Below are 13,066 nucleotides of genomic sequence, written 5' to 3'. Positions count from 1 at the left end.
TGCACGTATGTACGCGCGCGCGCGCACGCGCACACACACACTCGACACACACGACACACACACATTCACAATCACGCTAAACACAAGCATGCGGACAGGCAGACAGAGAAAGAAAGAAAGAAAGAAAGAAAGAAAGACGGACAACAACAAATCATCCAAAAGCAAAACTAATCATTCAAACAGATAATTTTATGTGTGTGTGTGTGTGTGTGTGTGTGTGTGTGTGTGTGGTGTGTGTTTGCGCATGTGTGTGTACGCGCTTGCTTGCGTGTGTGTGTGTGTGTGTGTGTGTGTGTGTGTGTGTTTGCTCGCTCGCGCGCGCCCCGTGTGTCCACTGTCATCACCACTACCGCCACCACAACCACCACCACCACCACAGACTTCTGGGTCCTCCTCCTCATCGCCATCGTGATCGTGGGCTTCCTGTTTTTCCTGATCGGCCGCTTCAGCCCCTACGAGTGGGTGAAGGTGCCCGGAGACCGGGACCAGAGGGGTGCTCGCAATGCCTTCAGTCTCAGGAACAGTTACCTCTTCGTCCTCTCGTCCCTCACCTGGCAAGGTGTGTGGGGGTGTGGGGTGTGGAGTGTGGGGTGTTGTGTGGTGTGGTGAGGGTGTGTGGTGTGGGGAGAGTTGGGTTGGGGGTGGGGGGTGTAAGGGGGGTTTGGGGGGGATGTTGTTGTGGTTTGGTGGGGCCGGTAGTTGGGGGGGGGGGGGGGGGAGTGTTGAGTGAGGTAGTGTTTTTTGTGGGGGTTTTTTTGGAGGGGGAAGGGGCGAGGGCAGTGTGTGTATGTATGTGTGTGTGTGGATGTGTGTATGGATGTGTGGATGTGTGTGTATGGATGTGTGTGTGTGTGTGTGTGTGTGTGTGTGTGTGTTGTCGTTGGCTGTGTGGGGATGTGGAGTTGTGGAGGGGGTGTTGAGGAGTGAGTTTGTGTGGGAGGGTAGGGTGCTGCGGGGCGGCAGAGGAATGTGTCTGCTTGTGTCTCTTTGTCAGTGGGGTGGTTTTCCAGAAAAGACCCTCGCATAAATGACTATACTGACCAAGACAGAGACCAACACACTGGTTAACATACTGACCACACTGACCAACACACTGACCACACTGACCAACAGACTGACCAGCACACTGACCAACACACATACTAATATTAATATTACACTGACCAACACACACACCACACTGATTAACACACCAACACACAGTACACACTGACTAACACACTGACTAACGCACTGACAAGCACACTGACCAACACACCGACCAACACACTGCACACTGACCAACACACTGACCACACAGACCAGTACACAGACCAATATACCGTCCACACTGACCAACACACTGACCAACACACATACCAGCACACAGACAACACTAACACACTGACCACCACACTGACCAACACACATACCAGCACACAGACAACACTAACACACTGACCACCACACTGACAACACTGAACATCACCGACCAACACACTCAGAAAAACACTGACCACACTGACCAACACACTGACCAACACATTCAGGGTTCCGGGAGCCGCCGAGGTCGCTGTCGGGTCGGTTCCTGGCTGCCTTCTGGTGGATCTTCATCCTGTTCACCATCGTGGCCTACACGGCCAACCTGACGGCCTACCTGCTGGCCAGGCCTGAGCAGATCCCTGTGATGCCTTTCAAGTCAGTGCTCTGCCCGAAACACCTGTCTGTCTTTTCTTCTTCTTCTTCTCTAACCTTGTTCTTGTTCTTTCGTGTTCTTGTATTGTTTTCGTGTGTATTGGTAGGAGTCCGTTGTTTGGAGAATTTGTGTGTGTGTGTGTGTGTGTGTGTGTGTGTGTGTGTGTGTGTGTGTGTGTGTGTGCGTGTGTGTGTGTGTAGAGCTCAGAACTCATTTAATTGTCGTAAAACCCATCATAGGAAATATATATGGACACTATCCAAAGGCCGAGTTCTCTGTTGCCACTAAGTTATTTCCAACCAGAACTAGCAAAATACATATATGAATGCTTTAAAGTTCGCAGTCCATAACTATGTCTTATGGAATATCCTGCATGTGCTCACAACTTATTGCTTTTACTTCTTGTTTGCTTGTTGTGTTTAGTTTATAGTGTCCGTAATTCCTGTGATGGGTTTTACAATTAAATGAGTTCTGAGTACTCATATTAAACTTTCAAAGTGAGAAGCGCACCATTCAGCTGAGTGACTGCAAGTTTGTGTATGAATAAGAACTGCTGGTTATTGTGCTGTTTGTTTTATGCCTCTGTGGTGCTTGTTCACACATCCACCCTTCATGAGGGGGCCATTTCCTGTATTTGTATTTCTTTTTATCACAACAGATTTCTCTGTGTGAAATTCGGGCTGCTCTCCCCAGGGAGAGCGCGTCGCTATACTACAGCGCCACCCTTTTTTTTTTCTTTTTTTTTTTTTTTGTATTTTACCTGCGTGCAGTTTTATTTGATTTTCTTATCGAAGTGGATTTTTCTACAGAATTTTGCCAGGAACAACCCTTTTGTTGCCGTGGGTTCTTTTACGTGCGCTAAGTGCATGCTAGCACACGGGGCCTCGGTTTATCGTCTCATCCGAATGACTAGCGTCCAGACCACCACTCAAGGTCAAGTGGATGGGGAGAAAATATCCACGGCTGAGCCGTGATTCGAACCAGCACGCTCCGATTCTCTCGCTTCCTAGGCGGACGCGTTACCTCTAGGCCATCACTCCATTAAGAATATTAAGACTAAAACATCCGTATCATCCGTATCCACATCACCCCTCACAGAACGTACGAGGAACTGCTGGAAGCCAACGAGATCAAGGTGGGCGCCCCGGCGTTCGGCGCCACGCAGGCGGCCCTGCACAAGAGCCGCGACCCCACCCTGCATAGCCTGTGGGTGAAGATTAGCCAGGACAACTCGTGGGTCAGCTCCAACCAGGCGGGCCTGGACCTCATCCAGAGCAGCAAGGGCACCTTCGTCATGTTCATGGAGTCCTCCACCGCCGAGTACCTGGCCCGCAAGAACTGCGACGTGATGCTGTACGGGAAAAACATCTTCCACAGGGTGGGTGTCATGTGTGTGTGTGTGTGTGTGCATGAGGGGGTGGGAGTGGGGGGGGGGTTGTGTGTGTGTGTGTGTGTTTTGTGTGTGTGTTTGTTGTTGTTTGTTTTTCTTGTGTGTGTGGGGGGGGGAGTTGTTCAGGTTCGTTGTTTTTCTTGTGTGTGTGTGTAAAAAAATACAGGTCTTTTTATATGTTTGTGTATGTGGGACACGTGCGGGGGTGGGGGTGGGGGTATATAGGGGAGACGGCGAACGAAATGTTAGAGCGCTTTGGGCAGTATTTCTGGAGAAACGCAACTTTTTAAATGTCCATTATAATTATCACTATTATTATTATTATTATTAATATGTGCGCTGTTATGTTACTCTCTATGACATATATGCATGTACTAAACATCATACAACACTGACGACATTCGAAAATGGCAAAAATAAATAAATAAAATTCCTTCCTTTCCTCCTTACCTTCTATCCTCTCCCTCCATCTTCCTCCCCCACCGCACCCCACCCCTTCCCCTCCCTGCCTCAACAGTCACTGGCCCTAGCCACCCAGAAGGGTCACGTCATCACGTCCCTGCTGGACAAGGGCCTGGAGGAGATGAGGGCCAGCGGGGAGCTCAACATGATGCAGGAGCGCTGGTGGCGCTTCGCCGGGGAGTGCTCTCACATCGACGGGCGGCAGTACTCGCAGAAGGGCGACAGCCTCTCCTCCCTGCCCATCTACCCGGTCACCCTGCGGGACATGGCCGTGGCCATCCTCATCCTCTTCCTCGGCTTCATCGTCGCCGTCGTCGGGCTCATCATCGAGATCATCTACCACACCATCGCCACCAAGGTTGGTGGACCTTGGGGCTTGGGACTTAATTTATATATATATTTTTTTTAAATTAAATGATTGTTGGGTTGTTGTTGTTGTTTTTGATTAAGTGTTGTTGTTTTAATCAAGGGTTATTGGGTTGTTGTTTTTTGGGGGTTTTTTTGTTGTTTGTTTGTTTTTGTTTTCGATCAGAGGTTGTTGGGTTGTTCTTGTTGGGTTGTTGATGTTGTTGTTTTTTTAATCCAGGGTTGTTGTTGTTTTACTCAAGGGAAAAGCGGGTGGATTTGTTGTTCTTGATGGTTTTGTTTTTAATCAAGGGTTGTTGGGTTGTTGTTGTTGTTGTTGTTCTTTTAATTAAGGGAGAGGTGGGTGGGTTGTTGTTGTTCTTTAATCAAGGGTTGTTGGGTTGTTGTTGTTGTTGTTTTAATCCAGGGAAAGGTGGGTGGGTTGTGGTTGTTCTTTAATCAAGGGTTCTTGTTTTTTAATCAGGGGTTGTTGTTTTTTAATCAAGGACTGTCGTTTTTTTTTTTTAAATGGATTTGTTGTTGTGTTTGATCAAGGGGTAATCAAGGGTCGTTTTTGTTTTTAATCAAAGGTTGCTGCTTTCTAATCAATAAACAACTGACCTGCTTTCCAGTGCCCTTTCTCTTTCCACTCCATGATCAATATATTGCATTAAGTGGGTGTCACACATGTTAATGATGGCCTCGTTTCTTTTGTTTGTTGTAGAGGTTTTGTCGTTGCTTTTGTTTTGGGAAGGGGGATCCGTTTTGTCCATTGTCCAGTTTCAGTGGCGTTGAAGGTGGTGCTTTCTCAGTGCCCCCTCCCTTCCCCCCCCCCTCCGCCCCCGCCCCCGCCCCCGCCCCTGCATCATTTATTCCTGTGAACCAGTCACGAAGGAGATCGTGTGGATATTTGGAAGAGTACATGTCAAACAAACAAACAATTCAGACCTCTCCCTCCCTGTAATGTGTAATGTGGAAATTACATTTTATATTTATTTGATCATCTGTTGACCTCCCTTGAACAAACAATTCAAACCTCTCCCTCCCTGTAATGTGTAATGTGGAAAATACATTTTATCATTATTTGATAATCTCTTGACCTCCCTTGAACAAACAATTCAAACCTCTCCCTCCCTGTAATGTGTAATGTGGAAATTATTTTTTATCATTATTTGATAATCTCTTGACCTCCCTTGAACAAACAATTCAAACCTCTCCCTCCCTGTAATGTGTAATGTGGAAAATACATTTTATCATTATTTGATAATCTCTTGACCTCCCTTGAACAAACAATTCAAACCTCTCCCTCCCTGTAATGTGTAATGTGGAAAATACATTTTATCATTATTTGATAATCTGTTTACCTCCCTTTATTTTGTTTTCATTTTACTTTCTCATTTTTATTCATTGGGTGTTTTTTTTTGTATACATATTATCAGAGTTTCTTTTTTTATGGGGAATTTGTCAGTTTGGATAAGCAGAGTATACTGTGAACGTTAGTGCTGTGTTAAACATTTGTTTTTGAATTTGTTCATTGAATGATGAAACTTTGGATTTTATTTTTACTGTGGTTGAAATGCATTTTCTTACAGAAAATTTTCTTTAACGTAGCCTTTTTGTATCAGGAAATGTGTCAACAATTTCTCTTTCAGAGATGATAAAGTACTCTTGTATCTTATATGACGTCCTTTGTGTTCTACTGTGGAGGAAATGCTTTTTCTAAGAGAAAGTTTTCTTGAATGTAGCCTTTTTATCTGGAAACGTTCCAACAATTTCTCTTTTTGAGACGATATTCTTGTACCTTACATGGCGTCCATTGTGTTTTACTGTGGATGAAATGCCTTATTCTGATTAAAAACAAAAACAAACTATCTTCAGTGTAGCCTTTTTATCAGGAAACGTGCCGACAAATTCACTTTCAGAGACGACGACGAAGTGTTCTTGAATCTCATAATTTGTACTGTCCCTTCCTGCAGGGCAAGCTGGAGAAGCCCAAGGTGCTGGACAGCAAGATCTTCAAGGCCCCCAAGTTCACCAAGGGCAAGTCCTCCAAGGCCGCCGCGGCCCCCTCGGACCCTGAAGCCGGCGTGTCGGAGCCGCTGTCGGGCGAGGCCCTGGGGGAGGGCACTTCCGGCGAGGGAGCCTCTGGGGAGGGAGCGCAGGAGGCCACTGAGGCCTAAGCGTCCGGCGGGAAGAAGCCAGGGCCCCGGGGGACCGACCCTCTGGACGCCAGGAGGCCCTGCTTCTCGGTCGCTGTCTGTCCCTGGCCGTGGTGACGTGGGCCCGGTGGTCTCCCCTGGTTTTGGGGGTTGGAGAAGCGTCAGGGTCTGCGTCACGTGACGGCCTGGGGAGGGGCAGCCGGGGAGAAGTGGGGGTTGCCCTTGTGGTTGCCAGCCAGCCCTTCTGCAGATCGCCACTTGCTTGGGACCCACGCTCGTTTGCAGGACTCTCTTCACGTGCTGTCCTCTTGATCTTCGTCTTGAGGGACTACTACATCTACTGAGGTTTTAAAATGGGAAAAAAGTATGCTGTGATAAAGAATTGACTTTAAGTCGACTCGTAAATAAAAATTCTGGTAAAATGTCAACAACACAGAGTGTTATAACAAAAATATGAAAACACTGTGAATTAAACCCTGCCCTTGCAGTATAATAATAACGCATTTCAATTAAGAAATAAAAATCTTGTGACCTATTTTTGTCCATCTTAAAACATAAGCAGTTTCAGCTTCGCCACTTTATGACATGTAAAAAAATGATGATAGTTAAATGAAATAGACTATTTTATAAAAAAAATCCGTATGTCGTGATTTTTGTTATCACGCGATGGTCTATTAATTCTTCACGCTCTAAGATTAGAACATCTCTTCTTTTTTTTTTTTATTGAAAAACGTGTGTAATTTGTAAGAACAGACTGATTCAAAGTTACATGAAAATGCTTTGGAACCGGTGCACGATATTATAAGGATGTTATCTCCCTGTATTGATTATTTAATGGATGGGCAAAACTCCTTCCTTCGTGTTTTGAGAGAGAGAGAGAGAGACGAGTCCTGCAAATGAGCGTCGGTCTGACAGGTTGAGGGTCTGAACAGTGTTATAACAGAATGAGTTTACGTTTTATTTCTGCAGACGTCCAGTTTTCTTTGTGTCGGATAAGCTTCATTGTGGTGAACAAGAGAATGTCTATGGGTATGCTTTCATTCTGTTTACTGACATTGGTACTCGTTCGTTGCTCTCTTGGTTCTCTCTCTTCTCTGTCTGTAGTGTTTTGAGTATTTTACACACATTACACTTATGTATCGATCGCGTATTCGTTCGGGAAGGTTCCTCGATTTTTGACCTGTTTTCAGAAAGTCTTCCATGTATTTTCTTCTTCTTTCTCTGTTGTTTTGATACTGATGTTTTGGGGACAACCAGAGTGCAAGACCATTGTCAGCTATTTTGTACCAACAGTGCGTCTTATTCCATCAGATGCTAACATGTTGTTTGCTTTTTAAATGAAGAAGAAAATTAAAAACTTCAATTTATTTAAATTGTTCGTCATGCAGGTGATGTTTGATAGGATAGATGTTTTGGAATAATTATTCATATTCGTGTCAAATACCCCTTACTGGGTGAAATATCTTTGAATCAGAAGAGGGTCGAGCGAGTCCTCCTAAGAGGATATGGAGAAAGTCCTTCAGAATCACACCGTGAAGGATGGGGTGATAGACCTTGAAGTATTTGCCGGTTCGTGTTTGCAACATTGAAGGTGGATAGATGTCGTGTCTGATAATGTGTTGGCTGTTTTGCATTGTAAGTCCGTTTGTCCGCCATTGCTCAGGTGTTGTCGGCAACAAGATTGACCATCCAGCTCTGTCTGAATGTATGTCTGTTCCTCTCTTTCTGTCAGGTGTGAATGGCTGAAGACTGGTTGTGAATCCCATCATGGTATGCCCGTGAAAACATCATCAGGGACACTACCCTCCCCAACCCCCCCCCCAACCCCCTCTCCCACGTATGACCTTATGGGTCAGCGGTGTGACAAGACAAGACGTGTCCATTTCAGAAAGCCCCGTTAGGGTAAATGAAAATGTTACATATTTCACGTGCCTGTTAATAATATGAACAACATTTGGCATTGTGCGCACAATCAGTCACATTGGTTGGTTTCTTGGAAGAACAGTGGCCATGAAGTCCGTGATAAACACACCAGTGCTGGTCTCTCCATCCTTGCCGTTCACTGGGAAGGCCAAATTCCGCTGGTGAAAACCTGAAGCGCCTTGCCCCGGACACTGACCGTGGGGAGGAGCATGACGGCTGACTGCAGAATTAGCATTGAGCTGCAGGAGGAAATGTGGCGACGGATCAAAAGCGTGACCGTCAGTCAGTTTGTGGAATCCATGGGCTTAGACAGAATGGATCGTGGATGTTAAAGACACTTTCCAGCCCATGTGCCTAAATTTCAATTCAACCAGTTAATGAAAGTGTCTGTCTTTGAATACATGATGCCTACATATTGGGAAAAGTGTAAAAGTTTGTTTTAAGTATATTGTGAAGCAAATACTTTTTTTTTTAATTCTAAATTGGCCTAAAACGGACGTAATCAGTGTCTTCCAAAATCAGTCTTTCAGTCAACGTTTTGTAGGAAGCGCATTGTATTTTGATTTAATGTCGGAATCCAAACCGAAATTAACAACTCGTGCCTTGAAAATAACTGGAACAGTTGTTAAAATGTTGTTTTTTTTTTTTTTACGGCTGTTGTTTTAAAATACAACACTTGATGATCAAAGTCCATGTCGTAAACACAGATTTAGAGGTAGTGATGCAGCCTTTGCAGAAGGAAAGGTTATATAGTACAGCTGTTACTGGTATGATCCTACATGGACCATCTGGTCACACATTATTCATTTCACGTCTTGCTTTTTGTATCAATATGTGTGTGTGTGTGTGTTCATTTTACTCCCAAGTCTTTGTGCTGGCGTGAAACAGCAGATTTATTTGGATTTCATTGCAGTCATGAATTTTAGGTTGTGAACATTGAAGAACTTGATCCAGGTGCAATTGAAATGCAAATGCCGGTTCTTTTAGAATTAAGAATAAGGTGAAATGTTGTTGTTTTTTGTACAACTTTAAAGAAAATCGTCGTTGGCCTACGAACCCCAAGTATGTTTTGTTCAAGGACTGCATTCTACACCGTGCACGGAGGTTCAGTGATTTTTTTTAGTGCAAGTATAAGAAGGCTGCATACATGTGATGGAATAAAGTTACGAGAAAGTGTACTTTGTTTTTCTACAATGTGTTAAACAAATTGTAGCAGGTACGTACTAATGACCTGTGGATAAAGCTGGTGTGTTGCTTATGACTGATTGTCTGACACTAATGTAAGGAACAGTCCAAGTACCGTGATGGTAGGCGTCGTTAGTTAGTTAGTTCGCTGTTTCTGATAGTAAAGCAACTTTCTCCTACCCCCCCAACCCCCACCCCTCTATATACCCCCTCCACCACTACCAGTGCCAGTCACTGCAGTGGCGACTGTTTTGCTGACCCACTTTCCCGTGTGGCATAACAAACAGCAGCACTATGCCTGTATGCATGTATGTGTGTCTGTGCGTGTATCTGTGTGTGTGTTGCATCGTCGTTTCTTATTAAGTTATCAGCCAATGGAAAAATTGGTGAAGTGTTCAAATCTTCTTTCAGTTTGTATATATAGATTTATATCGCTTGTTATGTACGTTGTGTTTTTATTTTGGAGTCAGATTATATACTTTATTCTGAAATTGTGTTGGATGTTTTAGCAAGGTTGTAACCCAGAATTGTTCCTTTCACTTGGATAATCATGTACTGCGCAGAATGAGCAGAGGCATTACTTCGTTCATAGCGAAGAAGATTTATCGCACGTGCATATTTTCTGTTCTCTTTTGCCTAAGCATTAGGTCCTGTATGTGCAGTTCCAGGTTTAGTTGACTGATAGATTGTGGAGCTATTTAATAAAGTGGTTTCTTCCCCAGTATGGTTCTGTGTGTTGTGGGGGTTGTGTGTGTGTGTGTGTGTGTGTGTGTGTGTGTGTGTGTGCGTGCGTGCGTGTTTGTGTGTGTATGCTTACGTGCGTGCGTGTGTGTGTGTGTGTGTGTGCTTGCGTGCGTGCACCGGTGTACTTTGGACATGTGTGTGTGTGTGTGTGTGTGTGTGTGTGTGTGTGTGTGTTAACAGAACTCGAACGACAGAACAGTACTTTCCTATGCGATGCAAGTTGCGTGGTTTGTTTTGTTTCTGTCTTTTTTTCCCAGAATTTACGATTACATTTCTGTATCGCTTAATTCTTATCGTTTCTCTCCAAACCTGCTCTCTGTTTCACACACGCACACACACACATCTCCAACCCTGCCCTCTGTTTTACACTCACACACACACACACACACACACACACACACACACTTCTTCACGTAAATGAATAAAACAGTGAAGGAAAACAGGTCATCCCCATCCTCATCATCATCATCAGTGAAGGATTTGGCACCAGTCCCACAAAGCTCACAAACTGCAGTGGAATGTGAAACCTTCACCCCGTTTGTCTTACAACGCGCGCGTTGACATTTATGTCTCCTGCACTCTTTGCTACACCACGCCCCTTTGGCTTCTGCCAAGAGCGAAGGTGTGTGTTACTGCACCCGTCAACACACACGTTCATACACACTCTGTGTGTACTTCTGTGTGTGTGTGTGTGTGTGTGTCTGTGTGTGTGTGTGTGTCCTGTACACACTTGAAACCAAAGGCAGATTTGAACAAGTGCGCTGCCTGTTGCTTTAATTTCTCAATTCACTACAGCTCTAAGTACCCGTGTGTTCTTTTTTTTTTTCTTTTTTCTGTGTAAGGCACAATAAAACATGTCAGACTATCGTGTGTGCCGTACAGGTGGCACATATAATGAAAATATGATTTCAATAAATAAGGAAACTCCTGGAAAAGGGAATGGCCTTAATACAAACTGAGTGGGTTCATGGTGGTGATTTTTACCATTGGACATGTAGTCCTAACAGGAATGATTATAGCCTGTTATACCACAGGAAAGTCTGCAAAAAAAAGTCTTGAGATTTTTTTTATTAAAAACTGTTAAAAATCCTGATCAAGGATTTAACTTTTAAATAATTGTACAGGCATTAGACAATAGATTTGTAAGTATTATTGCAAAGACTGTTGTAAACTTCAGATATGTTTTCCCAGTCTTACAAAGTCTTGGATGTATTACTGATGGTGTTGAATAATCACGTAACATGAAAACCAGTAACCGATGTGTGTGGAATCATTTGTACAAGATCAAATTGTATCACAAGCTGTGCATCACCATTTGTTATTCTGTATTCATGTTCTAATCACAGCAGTCCGTTTTGGAGTGTCACGGTTCGTGTGTTTCGCGATCGAAATAGTCACTTCCGGTGACCTCGACCTCGAGCCTCGTTTTCGAACCATGTCGTGTGAGTTCAGTTTTCGCATCAGTAAATGAAACATCAACAAGAAGTGAGGTTCCTGTTGTTACGAGTCTGTAAGAACGTGTTAGAACGAAGCATGGTGGCAGTCGGCGGCTCTACGAATCCAGCTTTATGAAGATTTCCGCACAGCGAATCGGCGACGCAACTTGGCAACTGTGAGAGATTCTCATCTGTAGCAGACGAGACGACTCGACGCTACGACTTGAAAACGAAGAGACCTCAACACACCACTTACAGACGAGAAATAACCTGTGAGTTGAGTTTTTCTTATTTCCTCATAAGATGCCTTTCAAACCGCCAGAGAACTTCGATTTTAAGCAGCCAGAAAGCTGGCCACAATGGCGGAAAAGATTCGAATGTTTTGTGATTGCAAACGAACTGAGCACTAAAAGTTTTCAAATACAACTTTCATCGCTGATTTATGCCATGGGGGCCACTGCAGAGCAGGTCTACGAGTCTTTTCACTACGATGAAACGGAAGAGACAGGACCCAATCTCAAAGCTGTGCTAGACTTATTTGGTAGACATTTCGTTCCACAAAAGAACATAATACATGTTAGAGCAATGTTCTATCAGCGAAGCCAGGCGGGGGCTGCCCAGTTTGTCACAGGCCCAGTTTGTCACAGTGGGTACACTACTTGCTACCTCCATGCTACCCTATCTTCGGCCTCTCCCTCTCTCTCTCTCGTTCTTTTATTTTTTTTTTTTTTCTTTCTCTTTTCTTACGTATTTTGGTAGCAGAAATATCCTCCTCTGTTGTTCAAAATTTCTTCCTTTTTGTATGCAAATCAAAGCAAATTACTCTGTAAAATTTCAACAATGAATGTTCTTTGGTTAAAAACAATTGAAAAATAAAATTCAATTCATACAATCAATCAATCATTCATTTACTCTTTTTGAGAGTGTCAGTGATAACTTCCATCATGCAGGGCACAGTCGAGGGTGGGCGCAAGCGAGGACGACAAAGAAAGAGCTGGTTCGACAACATCAAAGAGTGGACGGACATGACCCTGCCAGACCTCTTGGTGCAGGCCGAAGATAGGGTAGCATGGAGGAGAACTTCAGTTTCTTCAGCCCTCGGATCCCCCCCAACGACTACCAAAGTAGTCTACCCACTGTGACAAACTGGGCCTGTGACAAACTGGCATGCTTCCAGCCAGGCCAGCAGTGAAAGCATAGAAGCATTCTACCGAGCTCTCTATGAACTCTCTGAACACGCTTAACTTTCCCAGCCGAGAAGACACCATACGAGATAGGTTTGTTCTTGGTGTATCTGACAGGGAGTTATCAGAGAAATTACAACTTCAAGCTGATTTGACGCTAGAGAATGCAGTGAGGCAGGCCAGGCAATACGAGAGCGTTAAGAAACAGCTAGGGGAACAGAGAAAGCTAGGGGAGAAAGTAGATGCTGTTCATGCAAAAGGCCAATGACAGCAGAGAGGAGGAAAAGGAGGAAATTTAAGAAATACAAGAAAACAGGATAGCACAGGACCTAAGGACAAGACAGATCGCTGCGGGCGAGGACCACACTCGAGAGAAGATTGTCCAGCTATAGGCAAACGCTGCAGGACCTGCCAGAAGTTCAACCATTTCTCAACAGTATGCCGAACGAAACAGTTTAAAGCTGTAGATGCAGAAGACGAGACATATTTTCTGGGAGCAGTGCAGCCGCCATCCAACCAAGCATGGATGACAGACATCAACATAGGCCAGAGCAAGGTCAAGT

The 13,066-nt window shown here is 44.4% G+C and overlaps 1 protein-coding gene across 1 annotated transcript in view; it reads left to right on the top strand.

Moving 5' to 3' along the window:
* LOC143299853 (glutamate receptor 1-like) overlaps positions 1 to 9,863 on the top strand; it is an 80,949-nt gene extending 71,086 nt beyond the window's left edge. Inside the window, exons 5-9 of the mRNA XM_076613344.1 lie at positions 380 to 559; positions 1,530 to 1,677; positions 2,774 to 3,053; positions 3,583 to 3,885; positions 5,849 to 9,863. Coding sequence (XP_076469459.1) covers positions 380 to 559; positions 1,530 to 1,677; positions 2,774 to 3,053; positions 3,583 to 3,885; positions 5,849 to 6,052 — 1,115 coding nt within the window. The 3' untranslated portion in view covers positions 6,053 to 9,863. The remainder of the gene's footprint in view (positions 1 to 379; positions 560 to 1,529; positions 1,678 to 2,773; positions 3,054 to 3,582; positions 3,886 to 5,848) is intronic.
* Positions 9,864 to 13,066: the final 3,203 nt, after the last annotated feature.

The sequence above is a fragment of the Babylonia areolata genome, chromosome 25 (genome assembly GCF_041734735.1).
Source record: "Babylonia areolata isolate BAREFJ2019XMU chromosome 25, ASM4173473v1, whole genome shotgun sequence".
Taxonomy (NCBI): Eukaryota; Metazoa; Mollusca; class Gastropoda; order Neogastropoda; family Buccinidae; genus Babylonia; species Babylonia areolata.
Note: the sequence above shows the minus strand (reverse complement) of the source record. Positions and strands in the feature narration are given on the sequence as shown.